At 44.3% G+C, this 14,291-nt stretch overlaps 1 protein-coding gene across 2 annotated transcripts; it reads left to right on the top strand.

Moving 5' to 3' along the window:
• Positions 1-3,399: 3,399 nt before the first annotated feature.
• On the top strand, positions 3,400-13,324 carry tedc1 (tubulin epsilon and delta complex 1). 2 transcript variants are annotated; one of them, XM_012852138.3, is made up of 8 exons: positions 3,400-3,682; positions 6,901-6,985; positions 7,623-7,819; positions 7,888-8,025; positions 9,710-9,778; positions 10,605-10,691; positions 10,759-10,890; positions 12,807-13,324. In XM_012852138.3, the coding sequence occupies exons 1-8, from the start codon at positions 3,542-3,544 to the stop codon at positions 13,119-13,121; spliced, it is 1,164 nt and encodes a 387-aa protein (XP_012707592.2). In that variant the 5' UTR covers positions 3,400-3,541; the 3' UTR covers positions 13,122-13,324. The 2 variants fall into 2 exon arrangements, with proteins under 2 accessions (XP_012707592.2, XP_021166048.2); XM_021310373.2 differs by lacking the exon at positions 3,400-3,682 and adding an exon at positions 3,715-4,231.
• Positions 13,325-14,291: the final 967 nt, after the last annotated feature.

Genomic DNA, 14,291 nt, shown 5'->3' with positions numbered 1-14,291 from the left:
AAGCAGCGCACTTCTAGCTATTCCCCTGGTTCAACTTTCAGAGTTTCTGACTTCCTCTTTCTTACAGACTCGCCAGCCTTGACGTTCTGACCCAGCCGACTCACCCGTAGTCCCGTCCTTAGATCTGCCTGTTTCTTATAATAAACATCTTAAAACTGTGTTTTGCCTCCCGATCGTATCTGCATGTGGACTCGTCACCTGAAAACCATGACAGTCACAGTAATTGTGTAAATGATTTCAAAGATGACTAACCATGCCCAGCAAAGCAACTTCTTGATGAATGCTTCTAAAAATGGATTTCTGTCACATTGCTAAATGACTTCATTAAATGTTGACTTCACTAAATGTGTGTGAAGCACACAGAATGTAAAAGATGCTAGAATTTCAACCAGTCTAGAAGGTTTGTAGCTTCATATCACCCTGTTTTCTAGTTTTTGACCCAAATAGCAACTGTGCTAACTGCTCGTTTTCAAAGCCACCAGGACTTTCACCGACAACCTGGGTGAGTTAAACAGTGCATTAATGTACAAAAGTGTTTTTGTCCATGAAACAAACCGTTTGTTACATCTGAGAATTAACACCTTAAACTTTTCACTTGAACACTGTAACTTGCATATTTAGCACTTTAGCTAGCACGCAACACTTTAAGGAAGCATTTTTGCACATTTCAGAAATAATCGCACACGGCTGATTGCATCAGTGTTTATTGATTATTGTCTTTTTTTCCTGGTTTTCAATCCAGTGGCGCTGCAGCACTTTAATAGAGTGGTTTGGCCCTGGAGAAGATGGGTGACCGAAATTACTAATAAAGTCAATATTTGTGCAATATTACCGTTTAGCCCTTAGTGTTTGTGTTTTAGTGAAATCTGTTTTGTGTTTGTACACCTTGTGTCCAGGTCCGTCACCTAAAAAAGGCCCACGCAGAAACAAGTGCCTAGAGAAGGTTCTGGGTTGGACCAAGGCAGGGAAACGCATAGGGGAGCCATGTTGAGCTGTTAGTGCTTTATGGGGTTTCCATTTATCTTTGGTTTAGGATTTTATGTATATAGCCTGGGGTTTTACATGGTTTATGGTTGTGGTTATGGTCTATGGAGGGTTTTAGATGGTTTTATGTACTTATCTTAACATGTAAACTGTTGGGAGAGTTTTAGTGGTTTTAGCCAGTTAGTGAGACAGTATTTAAGGCGCCTCTTTCAGTCACTTGCAGTTCTGCTGCTGGAGAAGACACACTGCTTTCCCAACCGCCATTGCACTTGCATTTTTTGGTATGTGCACTTTGTAAATAGGCATTCTAATAATTAAAAATTGTGGACCACACCATTTCCTGCCTCTGCATCTCTCCTTCCACCCCTCACGTACTCCAGCCGCTAAAGGCCGGCTACGTGACAGTCCAGCTGTTTTGTTTTCCATAGATCCAGTGTGAGTCGTGTCAGAGGTGGTACTGTGTACAGTGGCTTAACATGAGCACTCATGACTGTGAAAAGACACAGGTGAACATCTGGAAGCGTCTTCTGTGTTTTTAATGACCATTCAGCGGTGAAGACTGCGTTCCTAAGAGATGTAGTTAATTTTGCAGTTTTTGGGACAATGAACATTCCTTTTTTTTATTGTTCCAACTAAATCCAAATTTATAGAATTCAGACAAATTGTTTTCTATTAACATTTGAGAAGTTTAGATTTTAACCAGATTATTGAATTGATGCGCAAATTTGATCAAATAAGATGTTGATAAAGCTGTTATTTTCAATCACAAATTAACTTTATTAACCTGATGTTAATAGAAAACAACATTGTGATTATTGTCACTGTTCAAACACAATTGTGCTGAATACCCCGGTTCTTTAAAATCAGGCATCTACTTATAGAAAAGATTGAAATGATAAAAAATAAATTTTGCCATAAGCTTTATTTTGAAATCCCACATCACATCAGATTCAATTCAATTTTATTTATATAGCGCCAATTTATGAAACATGTCATCTCGAGGCCCTTTACAAATTCAGAATCAATCACATTATACAGATTGGTCAAAAATGTCCTATATAAGAGAATCAGTTGATTGCTTCAAAGTCTCTCCAAGCAGCATTCATTCCTGGAGAAGCGTAGAGCTACAGGGAGAGTCGTCTGCATTGCTGATGGCTTTGCAGCAATCCCTCATACTGAGCATGCATGAAGCGACAGTGGAGAGGAAAACTCCCCTTTAACAGGGAGGAGAACCTCCAGCAGAACCAGAACCAGGCTCAGTGTGAACGCTCATCTGCCTCCACCCACTGGGGCTTAGAGAAGACAGAGCAGAGACACAGAAAGCACAGAAGCTCACACTGACCCAGGAGTACTTTCTATGTTAGAGAAGACAGAGCAGAGACACAGAAAGCTCAGAAGCTCACATTGACCCAGGAGTACTTTCTATGTTAGAGGAGACAGAGCAGAGACACAGAAAGCTCAGAAGCTCACATTGACCCAGGAGTACTTTCTATGTTAGAGAAGACAGAGCAGAGACACAGAAAGCTCAGAAGCTCACATTGACCCAGGAGTACTTTCTATGTTAGAGAAGACAGAGCAGAGACACAGAAAGCTCAGAAGCTCACATGGACCCAGGAGTACTTTCTATGTTAGATGGTAATAGAGGATGATCTGCCTCCCCTGATGATGTCACAGTTAACAGAACGCCAGACCAGGTGTACCTACTATGAAGATAAAAGAGAGAGAACAAAAAGTTAAAAGCTGAAATCCCACATCACATCAGATGACAAAGTGTTTGGTTTCAAGTGGAAAATGTTGAGTATTAGAAGTAGAATCAGTCTGTGAAATCATAAAGCTTAAAATCCATGTTTAATAAAAGCAACATTTACTTGATAATATTAGTTTGATTCAGTTTAATTTAGAAATGTAACAACTTAGAGAAAAGTGACCAGAAAGAGAGATTTTGAGAGGCTTTAATTTTGAAATTCCACATCAGATCTTGATGACCTTTGGTGAGCAACATCTGGAGGTGTTTTATTGTCATCATAAAATTATCGTATTCACTAGAAACGCAGTTTTAATAAGCATGGAAACTTAGGTCAAATAAATGGGCATTCTGAAATAAGGAGCATCCAATTATCCATGTAAAACATTCACTAAAATAAAAAGAAACATTAAAATCTTTCTCATATATTCATTTTCACAGGAGGACATAATGTTTTTTTAGAACAGAGGGGTAAGAATGATAGCTGACTCCAGTTAATAAACGTTAAACATGTCGCTTTTATTTTGAAAGGTCCAGGCCAGCTTGCTTGGAGGCTCGTTATCTCTGGGTCAGATCCTCCATTTTTAAGTTCACCGCCTTTCTTCTAGCTTTTCATTGGACGGTGACTCAAACGGCCCGCCCACCCGAAGCTGAGTCAGGTCTCTGATTGGTCGAATCAAACTTTAGTCATTGTTGTTGTTGTTTCCACTTCCGCGGTACCTCTGTGGCTGAAAGTTGGCCATCTGAACGCCAAACGGTCCGGATGGTTCCGTGGAGCCGGCGCTAGCGTGCGGCTGCTGCCCGGAGGCTGACATGCAGCGCAGCAAGGCGGCGGCCGGTGTGGAGGTGAAGCGGGTCATCGGGGCGCTCTGCAGGCTGCTGGCGGCCCTCGGTCTGGACCCTGTCCCGGCGCCGGAGGCTTTCCGACGGGCCAAGTTCGGAGGAAGACCCGAGGTGGGCTCAAGGCGGAAACGGTTCTGATCCAACTCGGTTCCGCCGGCACCGGTCTCCGGTGACTCGTTAGTGAAGCGGAGAGATGCTTTCTGGGATATGTAGTGAAAACCCAGAGCTTTAATCAGCCGAGGAAAGAAAGTTAGCGCCTTTATGGATCTATGGAAGCTCTTAAGTGCCAAAATGTGCATTTTTACGTATGTAAAATACGATTAATGCAATATCGTAAGCTATTTTAACAAATAATTAAAAAACATAACAATGTCATGATGTTACGCTGTTTTAAAAAAGGATTTCATTGTAGAAACCTAAATTCTGTGCTTATTGATGATGTTGGATATAAGGGGAGGCAGCAGGCCTGAAAAGGCTGTAGTGAGTATTAATGGCCCGTTGGTGGCGCTGTGACGCCGCCAATCATATGCAAGGACTTCTGGTAAGCCCCTCCTTCTGAAGTAGCCTACTCCATAGATATCCTTTAATATGAATATCTATGGCCTACTCCTCCAGATGGATGCGTGGAGCTCTGCCTCTGAAATCCATCTGGAGAGTCAGGTTAGTGAGCCGCAGCTTTCCTCAGGCTTTGCCTCCCTCTGTAACTCAAGACGTCGTCAGGTTAGCAGCTCACGTGTATACATGGAAAAATGAAACCGCCGTTTGAAATGTATCCGCTAAAGTATTGTTTACGGTCTCCCAGAACACCGCATCCATGTGGACGCACTAAATGACAAAATGCCTCTGCAGGCACTCCTGATCTGGACTTCGTGGAGACGAGGCCTCAGTAAGATTATAAATCCAGCCTCAACTCTTCCCACCAACTTCTTTTAGCTGCGAAGACTAAATCAGAACAATATTTAACAGCAAACCTTCAAGGTTTCTATTTAAAGCAACAGTTCAAACACATTGTAATTCTTGTGCAGGGCTCTCTTGAAGTGTCTGTGGGGTCACAGGAAGGTTTTGAGGGTCTGTGTGTTCATGGTGGTGAAGATTCTCAGCCATCAGGTCATGATCAGTCCAAAAAAAGGTAAAAAATAAAACAACTGGACTTCTGTTCTGAAGCTGAAGACGTTTCTCTTCCATCCAGGAAGCTTTCTCAGTCCAAAATGTCTGGAGTAGTGAGGAGTTTCAGTTTTTTAGACCTGCAGGCCTCCTTAGAGCTTAGACTCACCTGTAGATTCACCTGGAACTGGTCGCCCCTCACATGGAGAATCGTTAAGCTCCTCGTTAGCCTGGCTCCCAGGAGGAATGTTGTGCTCACATGCATGTGGTCCCTTCATGCAGTTACCTTAACTCAGGGGTGTCACACTCATTTTGGTTTAGGGGCCGCATTCAGCTTAATCTGATCTCAAGAGGGCCACACGAGTAAACTCACTGCAAGATTAAATAGAACTAATAAAAGTGGACTTGTTGATTTTTATGTTAAATTAATTTCACTTTTACACAATATATTATGAATAACCTCAGCAGTTTTAAGAAAAGAATGTGCAATTTCAACAATCCTTTTACTCATAAACATTTATGTGTGCATTATGCATAAGAACTGATCACAGTGATTATACAATGTTGAAAAACATTTATTCACATTTTTTGGAACTTAAAAACACTGTCCTACATGACAAATTACATCAAACAGATAAAATTAAGAAATGATTTAAAATCAATTTTCCACATCTGAATCTCAGTGCTGCCATCTGCTGATTAAAACACAGCGCCCCTCGTGGACAATATAGGAACTGCATTTATCATTATCTTCCTTTTATCTCCTCTTTCTTTCACCTTTTCTTTTTTCTTCTTGTTCTTCCTTTCCTCTCCTACTTTCCCATTGTAGTGTCCATATCATTTGAGATATCATGAATCATAATAAAACTATTCACATTCATAAATCAAGCGGAGCACTGTGGCAAAAGCCGTACTGCTCCACTTGTGAAAGTCAAATCTGATGAGCTCTTTTTGGCATTAAGACAACAATTCTTATTGCCACATTGCCAGACAGAACACTGGGGGGAAAAAAAATCATTGTTTAATAATGATAATGCATTTATCCACCAGGGCGGACTAAATTGTTGGGAATTGTACGGCCGTATGTTTGACACCCCTGCCTTAACTGTTAATATTGAAGTCTGTAGTCAAATTGTCTTGTATATCTGACCTACTGCTACTATTCCACTGCAATGTGCTTACCTCTGAAATATGTTTCCTGCCTCTGTAATAAGGGCTGCAACGATTAGTCGACAATGTCGCAAAGATTCCTGCGCCGATGCATCGTTAAACATTTCTAAACGTTGCTGCGGTCTCAAAGTTTCACCTTCAGTGGTCGTTTAAATCACATGCAGTTCACTGCGGCGGCAGCAGAGGGCAGAAAAGCGTCAGTTCCCAGGTGAGCAAAGAGCACCTCTGTCACATGACCCCTCACATGGCTGCAGCTCCATGCAGGATGAATGAAGAAGGCACTAAAGTCGGTAAAGTTTGGAAAATTACACTTTCTTTGATGCAAAATGAACTTTTATATTGATTTTAGGTGACAATGAGGCTGTAAAGCCCAAATATCTGCTTAGTTTATCCAGATATGGCTTAGCTGGGAAATGGCCGTTATGTGGCTTCTGGCTGTGATGTGATGAGTTATTGGGTTTATTTCAGTGTTCATTCATCACTAAGATTAATGGTTCAGAATAAAGTAACATTTTATATAACTTTAATGTGTGACTAGAGCCATGGTTTATTTGGAAATGAATAATTAGCTCGTTTTTAATATTGTTGCTGGAAATATTGGCTGATTAAAGAGAACAAGCCTGACTGCTCCTCTTTTTTTACATTACAGTCTAAAATCTTTTCAACGTTAAAAGCTTGAAGGTTAAAAAAACCCTACTTTGATAGAAATATTAAAACTAAGTCAGTTAAATTTAAAAAGAATATTTTATGGAGGATGATTTCTAAAGCTAATAAAAGAGAGTGGTGACAAGAGGCGATAACGAGGCGTTCAAAGGTAAAGTGTAGAAAGAACAGGTGGGTCATAATATTTTCACTGAAGGGATGATGGAGATCAACAACAAATAATGATTAGTGTTAAAGTCGGCTGCAGCCGTCCGTTAAACCTGAACAAACGGACTGTGTTGGGTTCCAGGTGTCTGATCTGATCAGGTTGTATTGAAATGAGCTGGATATGAACAGAAGTGGTGAGTGCGCCCTTTCTAAACTGTAAACTGTCTCTGCTGCTTGTTCTCCAGGGGGATCCTTTCTGGCAGCTTCTGTCCAGCATCCTTCACATGTCGGGGATCATTTCCTCTGAGACCAGCTCTCAGCTGAGGGGAGGTCAGTCCGCTCTTCGCCCCCAGCTGGTCCTCAGGGCCCGGGTCCTTCATGATGTACCTGTGTGGCAGATTCAGCACACCTGTCGCCTCCTCAGCAGCAGCCATTTTAGTCAGGCGTGTGGCAGGACAGGAGCCGAAGGATCGGGTAGAAGACACCAACGTCAGCGTCTGAGTCCTTCGCCGACTTTTATGTTGCTTTGCCTTAAATTAGGGAGAGAGATTTAAAGTCAAAGGGACTTTTTCATGGAGCAGGCCTGGTTTTGGTTAATGATCTAATGAAGAGGTGCAGAGTGCAGACAGGACCTCTGATCTCTTCCCTGGGACCCCTTTAACCCAGAGAATGGCGTTTTTTTCTGGATGGGTTCTGATCCACGTCCAGCAGGTCAAACGCTGAAGAATCAGGCCGTTTTATTTCTTTGTGTCAAAGCCAGGAACTCCCATCATCCTCCATCTGTAGAGATCTTGCAGCAACAGACACATGAGCAGCATTTTGACTTTAATCAATCAGGTGGAGGTTCAGGTGAAATAGTTCCTTTACTTTCTGCTTCAGCCGTTAAAGAACCTGCAGAACACCTGGTTCCTGCTCAGAGGTAACAGGAAGTCGGGCGGGTCTTCTGAACTTTGTGTTTTCCTCTCAGAGCTGAGGAAGCTGGTGGCTGCAGGCCTGTGGCAGAGCGGCTACCACGCTGACTGGATCTACGGCGCTGATGCAGGCAGCTTCTGCAGCAGAGACCTCCTCCTGGCGCTCGGCTGGCTGCTGGCTAAAGGAGTCCTGGAGACGCTGCTGGCAGGCCGGGTGGAGCAGCTGGACCAAACGCTGCTTTCTTCTGCTCCTGTAAGGGTGAGCCCTGACCTTCCACCGTGTCCTGGTGCATCCTGGTAACTCTGAATGTTGATGTTCAGGAGAAACCAGAGGTCTCAGCCGATCTGGAGCTGGACGCTGCCTCGCTAAGGAGACTGCAGTGGCTGATGGGTCATCTGAGACACCGGGGACGGACTCTGCTGTCCACCATAGGAGCGCGAACACGAGCGCTGCATGAGGTAAGGAGATTCAATTCAATAAACAATGATTTATATAGCGCCAATTCATGAAACATGTCATCTCGAGGCACTTTCCAAAGTCAAATCAATCAGATTATACAGATTGGTCAAAAATTTCCTATATAAGGAAACCAGCAGGTTGCATCAAGTCTCTCCAAGCAGCATTCACTCCTCCTGAAAGAGCGTAGAGCCACAGTGGACAGTCGTCTGCATTGTTGATGGCTTTGCAGCAATCCCTCATACTGAGCAAGCATGAAGTTTTATCCAACCTCTGCAGGAATCTGCCCAGCAACCCTCCCTATGGAGGCAGCAAAAGGTGTCGTGCAACAAAATGTCAGAGCTTTCAAGCGGTTTATGCCCGTTTGTTAGAGTTAATAGGTAAAGTTAGCCCAGAGGTTACACCTGGACAACTGTTTGAAAACTTTGCTCGATGTTTAAATTTTTTATAAATACAAAAGCTATAAAAATATATTTCACGCAAAACCCACTTTTCCAACCCATAAATCCATGTTGTTGTGTACTTGGAGTCTCTGTCCAGGAGCTGCAGAGACATCTTTATATTCAGGTTTGGTCAGATTCTTAATTACCTTTTCTGAACAACAACACCACAGTATTATGGAGGACCGATCCTGCCATAATTCACCATACATACAGGAATAAATGCATTACTTTGTAAATACTGGGCCAAAGAGTAACAAAAAATATATAATCGTGTACCATTAAATGCAACAGAATAATCTCAGGCAGCTATAAACCAGGAGGTTTATAGCTGCCTGATGCACGCTCAGGAGCTTTACTGACCTTTCTATGTTGCTCTCAAACATCCGTGTCGTACCGACTTAATGGTCTAATTTCAGCGTAACGGCCTTTAATGCTGAAATCATGTAAAAATGCAATGTTCAAGTTAAAAAAAATAGAAAACAGCAGACAATTGCAGAATAATGTAGAAAACTGTAATATGCATGACTGTAGAAACAAGCACCTAATCTGGCCTGCAGGATGAATTATTTCAGTATTTCCATCTTGTCCCGCTCCGGCTTCAACCGTTTGTGTCTGAACCAAAAACGGTCCGGGCCAATCACGTTTCAGTATTGTGGTTGAAGGCGGGACATACTGGTGTGATGAAAGCAGGAGCAGCCCAGAGCTGAACCAACATGGCAGCACAGGAGGACGTAGCTGCTGCTGTCCTCTGATTGGTCAGAATAAGATAAGATAAGATAGTCTTTATTGATCTCACAATGGAGAATCCACCATGTCTTCCTTGTTAGAACAGCAGGAAGCGCCTTTACTAGCTTAACTAATTTCTCATGACGTCTGCTGCTAACGTGTTAACCTGAGACATTAGAAGAGTCGTCAATGCAATAATCCCTGCAGCAGGAGCCGAGACCGAGGACCTAGAGTAGAAACTCATTTCTGGGCTAAAATCCAAAAGCTTTTATTGATCCGATGTTATTTTCTAACTTTCTGAGAGACTGAATGTTGTGTTTTCATGAGCTGTAAGCCAGACTTGGAATAAATCCCTCTGTGGCGAAGGGTTCCTATTGAATTAGTAAAATGATGAGCATTTGTGTCTGATCTATGCAAATGCAGCTGGGGAATAACGGAGAAAAACAAGCAAATGCAACATGAAACGTGCTTTGAACACCAGCTTATTGATTTATTTTTTAACTGATTTTACCCTCAGGTCCTTTCTAGCAGCCAGGTTTGCTCTGCAGCTCCCTCTGCTGGCCGAAGCTCTGCCGCTCTGACAGAGGTACGTAAACTCAGGCTCTCTGGGGTTAGTTAAAAACTAACCCCAATTAAAAACTATTTAGAAAGAAAAGCAGTGCCTGACCTTGCAGAGCTGCGTGTCTGGAGCTGGATCTGTTGGACAACTGCTGCTCATCTGCAGGAAGAGTTTTCCTCTTAATAATAATAAATAACAATAATACATTTTAATTGTAATGTACTTTCATGTCAAATCTCACCGTTCTACGATGGCAAACAGATAAAACCAAGAACCAGGCAGACGGTTTTACGTCCTTCCTTAAGAACATCCACCCTCTGCGGGTCTCTGTTAGTAACAGAGGGAGGTGGTGTGGCCGCAGAATGAAGAAGACTTTTAGAGGTTCTCTTCTTTTGAGCCATTTAGCTGCAGGAGGCTTTAACTCATGGTGCCTTAAACTGCTCCAGGCAGGAGCTGAGATGGGTCAGGTAGGCAGGGGGGGGGGGATCTGGAGGTAGAGCTGAGTGTCGTCAGCATAGCAGTGGGAATTAATTCCTGCAGCATTCTGGATCAGCTGAAGGCTTCAAACTGCATTCTGTGGACTTCCTGATAGTAAAGAATTACAATAGTCCAGCCCTGAAGTAACAAATGATCAATATAGAAAATATTAGTTCCCCTTTTTTAACTGAATTAGTGAAATAAAGGATTTGTGAAGATGCAGTTTTATATGTAATTAAAATGTGTTATTTCTTAATGCCTGTCAGGGTGATTTAGTTTGTGGTGGAGGTCAGAAATGGTCTGACTTTGGTTCCTTGGTGAGACGTGATGTTCAGCTCTGCTGCAGTTCATGGTGCTGTCCACCATGTCTTTGCAGGACTGCTTCAGTCTCCAGCAGCTCTGTGAGCTCCTTGACGCGTATGTCAGCTGGAAACAGGTGGAGAAGGTGTTCTGGACCTGGATGGTGAGTCGCATCCACCCAGAACTCAGCGCCGCTGTCCTGCTCTGCTCATTATGACGTGTGTCTGCAGGACAGTGTGGCTGACCGCCGTCTCTGCGACCTCCGGGACAGGACGTCCTCCCAGCGGGTCAGTCACAGCTTGGGAGCATGTCACCAGGGGAAGCAGAGGCTGGAGGAGATGCTGAGGGGGCCGGCCCAGCAGGTATGATGTCCTCACAGTGTCCTCGTGGTGTCCTCATGTTGTCCTCATGATGTCCTCATGATGTCCTCATGATGTCCTCATGGTGACCTCATGGTGTCCTCACGGTGTCCTCATGGTGTCCTCACGGTGTCCTCATGGTGTCCTCACGGTGTCCTCATGGTGTCCCCATGATGTCCTGATGATGTCCTCATTATGTCCTCATGTTGTCCTCATGAGGACATAATGTTGTCCTCATGTTGTCCTCATGGTGTCCTCGTGATGTCCTCTGCTGGCTGTAAAAAGCTTTCAGCTTTGATCTGAAACGTTTAACCTGAGCTAACCTGCGTAGAAGATGTAATTTCTGAACGCTGCGCCGTGTTTTAGCCAAAGTATCATGTGACCCACGGCGTTTCACGTTTTTTAGCTTCTAGCCAATCAGCTCTCTTCCATCTTCGCCCCGTTTAGTGATTGGACCGGCCTAGAAAGGCCTGGAAGAGGGAAACGCCTTCTTTAGAGAACCCCCCCTCCCCTCCCTTTTTTTTTCTTTTTTTTTCTTCAGCCGTGGTTCATGGTTTGAAAATAATAAAAATATATTTCAGGTTGATCCTGTTCTTAGTGGTCCTTAATATTATTATAGTCGCTCTTCAGTCTGACTGGACTTCTTCAGATTAAACCTTCTCATGTCTCCTCATCCCTCCACCATCACTGGAAAGCAGCGTTCAGCCCAAACTCCTCTCTGGCAGCTCGGTCCTCAGCACAACTGGATCTTTTATTCTAGTGAGGAGGTGCGGTTGACCCTGTTGCTAGGTGTGGTAAAAATTATAATAAAATAAGATAAACAGGGCAGAGATGAGGGCAAATTAGACTTTACTTTATTGTTTCAAGCTGCAGGAATGAGATGACGTCACGCACCCAGATCCTATATTGGTATGCACCCCCCCCCCCCCCCCCCAATGTAGCCGGTAGGCTCTGGATCAATCCTCTCATTTCATGAATATGTAAATGTGTCGAAGCGCTAATGTGACCAAAACATATGAGGCTGAACTGAGTCAACAAATGTTTCCATCTTCTCTTTAGTGCTTTTACTGTTTTTCAAAAAAGTCAAGAACCACCTCAAGCCAGTGTAAAAGCTTTTTTTTGCGAAATGTAGTGAGTTAAATTTGTCGTTTCCATCAAGCCTTCCTAATGCGATACTTTAAACATTAAAACACGCCTGCTGTTAGGGTCGCAGTGCTAGAGGACGCCGTTTTTCCTCTTAGAAGGGTGAAGTATGAAGAATTATAATTATTGGTCCTCACTGCAGCTTGGGGACCTGCAGATATCAAAAAGTTTTCAAAGCTGTTCTTTGTGCCGTCTAATGATATCAGCGTCTGATGAATGAGTCGAATGCTCAGAGTTTACGTTATAGAGGCGTTGATGAGGCAATGACTGCCTGCCGGTCTGATCAGATTTTAACCCTAGTGATAAGATCTTGGTGAGTATATTATAATCACCAGTAAGTTAGCTAATCGGATCGTAAAGTTCACATTTAATAGGATCTTTCCCCCTCTAGGGAGCGCTGAGGTCGGGGCTTGTGTTATAGATTTAGGGACCGATTCAGTGGAAACGGCTCAACAGAGGAATCAGTTTGTTGGCTTTATAAACTCACCTGGAACCCGCCTGGCCGCGTGCCTTTCGGTTTCTCGTTACCTTAAGGAATAATAAGTAATAAGGCCACCTAGTGGTGAAAATCAGAACAACACAAACACGATGCCTTTCACAGGGACCCGCCATTCCTCAGCGGTCCGTTGCTGCTGTGGAGCTGCAGAGTTTTTACTATTCTGTTCTATTTCTGGTCGCTTCTATTACTGCCTTTTTAGGGGGTGAATACTTTTCCCAGCTCGGTGGTTCTGATGTGGTTCTGATGTGGTTCTGATGTGCTTCCTGTTCTTCCCCAGGACGTGAAGAGCGGCGACGCTGATTGGGCCGTGGCCTCCCTGCCTCCGTCGCTCTCCTCTCGCCTCTCTGCTCCCTCCGTTCATCAGGTGTGCCGTGCCAGGCTGCAGGCTGAGCAGAGGCTCCGACGTCCCTCAGAGGGGCCCCACGGCGGGGCCGCGGCCCCAGGCGAGCTCCCTGCGCCTCAGGCTGCTCAGCTGCTGCTTCAGGCTGAAACGGAGCTTCTGCAGCGCAGGGACAGGCGGCGTCTGGCCAACAGGAAGCAGCTGCAGGGGCTGATGGGTAGTCTGGACCAGCAGGTGTTTATAGCGCTGTAGACGGCCCCGTCAGACATGGACTGATGTGACGGACAGACGACCCGGCCCGCCTCTCCCTGAGGAGAGTTCAGGACCTTCAGGGTTTCAAGACCGACCCGTTAGAAACTACTCGCTTGACTTGAGTTTAATAGTTTAGCAAGTTAGATATTAGCTGCTGGTCATTTTAAAAACCTCAACGTATCAATAAAAACAATTCAAATGGACCCGTGTTTGTTTAGAGCGCTTATAGAGGGCCCACAGACATGCGGTACCATGCAGGTTCTGGCTCAGTGAAGCCTGGTCCATCAGCTGCTTCTCAGAACCTCATCAGAAGCTTCTGTTCTGTCACTGATTCAACAACAGACAGTTTTACACTCATTCATGGTGGAAACATTCAGTAACCCATAAAAAGGGTTTTCTCCTGAGATGTTTGGATCTGTCCTGGTTCTGGTCTACATGGTCATTGACCCAAAAAGGTGCTCTGGCCACAGGGATCCATCAGGCGTGGACCCCAGCTGGAGTCAGAGCTTCAAGAACCACAACAGACGGATCCAGGAGATGGATCCAGCTGTCACAGTTCCTGGGTTGAACCACTCCAGAACCTGGGACCACAGAACCTTCGTTAATTCACTAATTTATGCCAAAGGAGCCCAGACCAAGGGCTGAGAGCAGATACTGCCCAGAACATGTCGCTGCTGGTCAGCAGGTCTGGAATTCTGGAGTAAAACCCGATTCATTGGTCTGAGGCAATGTGTTAATGTTCAGACAAACAGAATCTTTGTGTTGTAATCAGCAGCTGTAGTCATTAAAGTGTAACTCACCCTCCTGTAAAAGCAAAATCCCCCCAGACAAATGTGGGAAACTCCACCAAAGTGGGCGAGGATACGCGACAACAGGAGGAGGTTCTGCCGAGCTTCAATATCCAACCCAGACTAACTTCACCGCGGCCTCACAGCTGCATCAAGACACTAACGGCAGAAACCCGGTTGCTTTCACGTAAATTCACCTATAACACATAAAATGTTGGTAGATTTGTTTCTAGTTGCTTTTTTAAATAAAATAAAGTCACTAGAGGGTTTGAAAAGTGCAGCAGTGCTGCTGTGGAGGCACAAGATGGCGCTGCTTTTATACCCTCAGCAGCAGCGCTACCGACGTTCAGAATTACATCAACAGAGAGCAATGATCATTTGA

The sequence above is a fragment of the Fundulus heteroclitus genome, unplaced genomic scaffold (assembly GCF_011125445.2).
Source record: "Fundulus heteroclitus isolate FHET01 unplaced genomic scaffold, MU-UCD_Fhet_4.1 scaffold_99, whole genome shotgun sequence".
NCBI classification, from domain to species: Eukaryota; Metazoa; Chordata; class Actinopteri; order Cyprinodontiformes; family Fundulidae; genus Fundulus; species Fundulus heteroclitus.
This window is presented reverse-complemented; position numbering and strand designations above follow the sequence as displayed.

What these genes read in the sequence shown, in the direction of transcription:
- tedc1 (XM_012852138.3), top strand. Translation starts at nt 3,542, where the DNA reads ATGCAGCGCAGCAAGGCGGCGGCCGGTGTGGAGGTGAAGCGGGTCATC. An exon ending in AGTTCGGAGGAAGACCCGAG is followed by an intron (nt 3,683 to 6,900) that starts GTGGGCTCAAGG and finishes CTTGTTCTCCAG; the next exon opens with GGGGATCCTTTCTGGCAGCT. An exon ending in GCTCTGCCGCTCTGACAGAG is followed by an intron (nt 9,779 to 10,604) that starts GTACGTAAACTC and finishes ATGTCTTTGCAG; the next exon opens with GACTGCTTCAGTCTCCAGCA.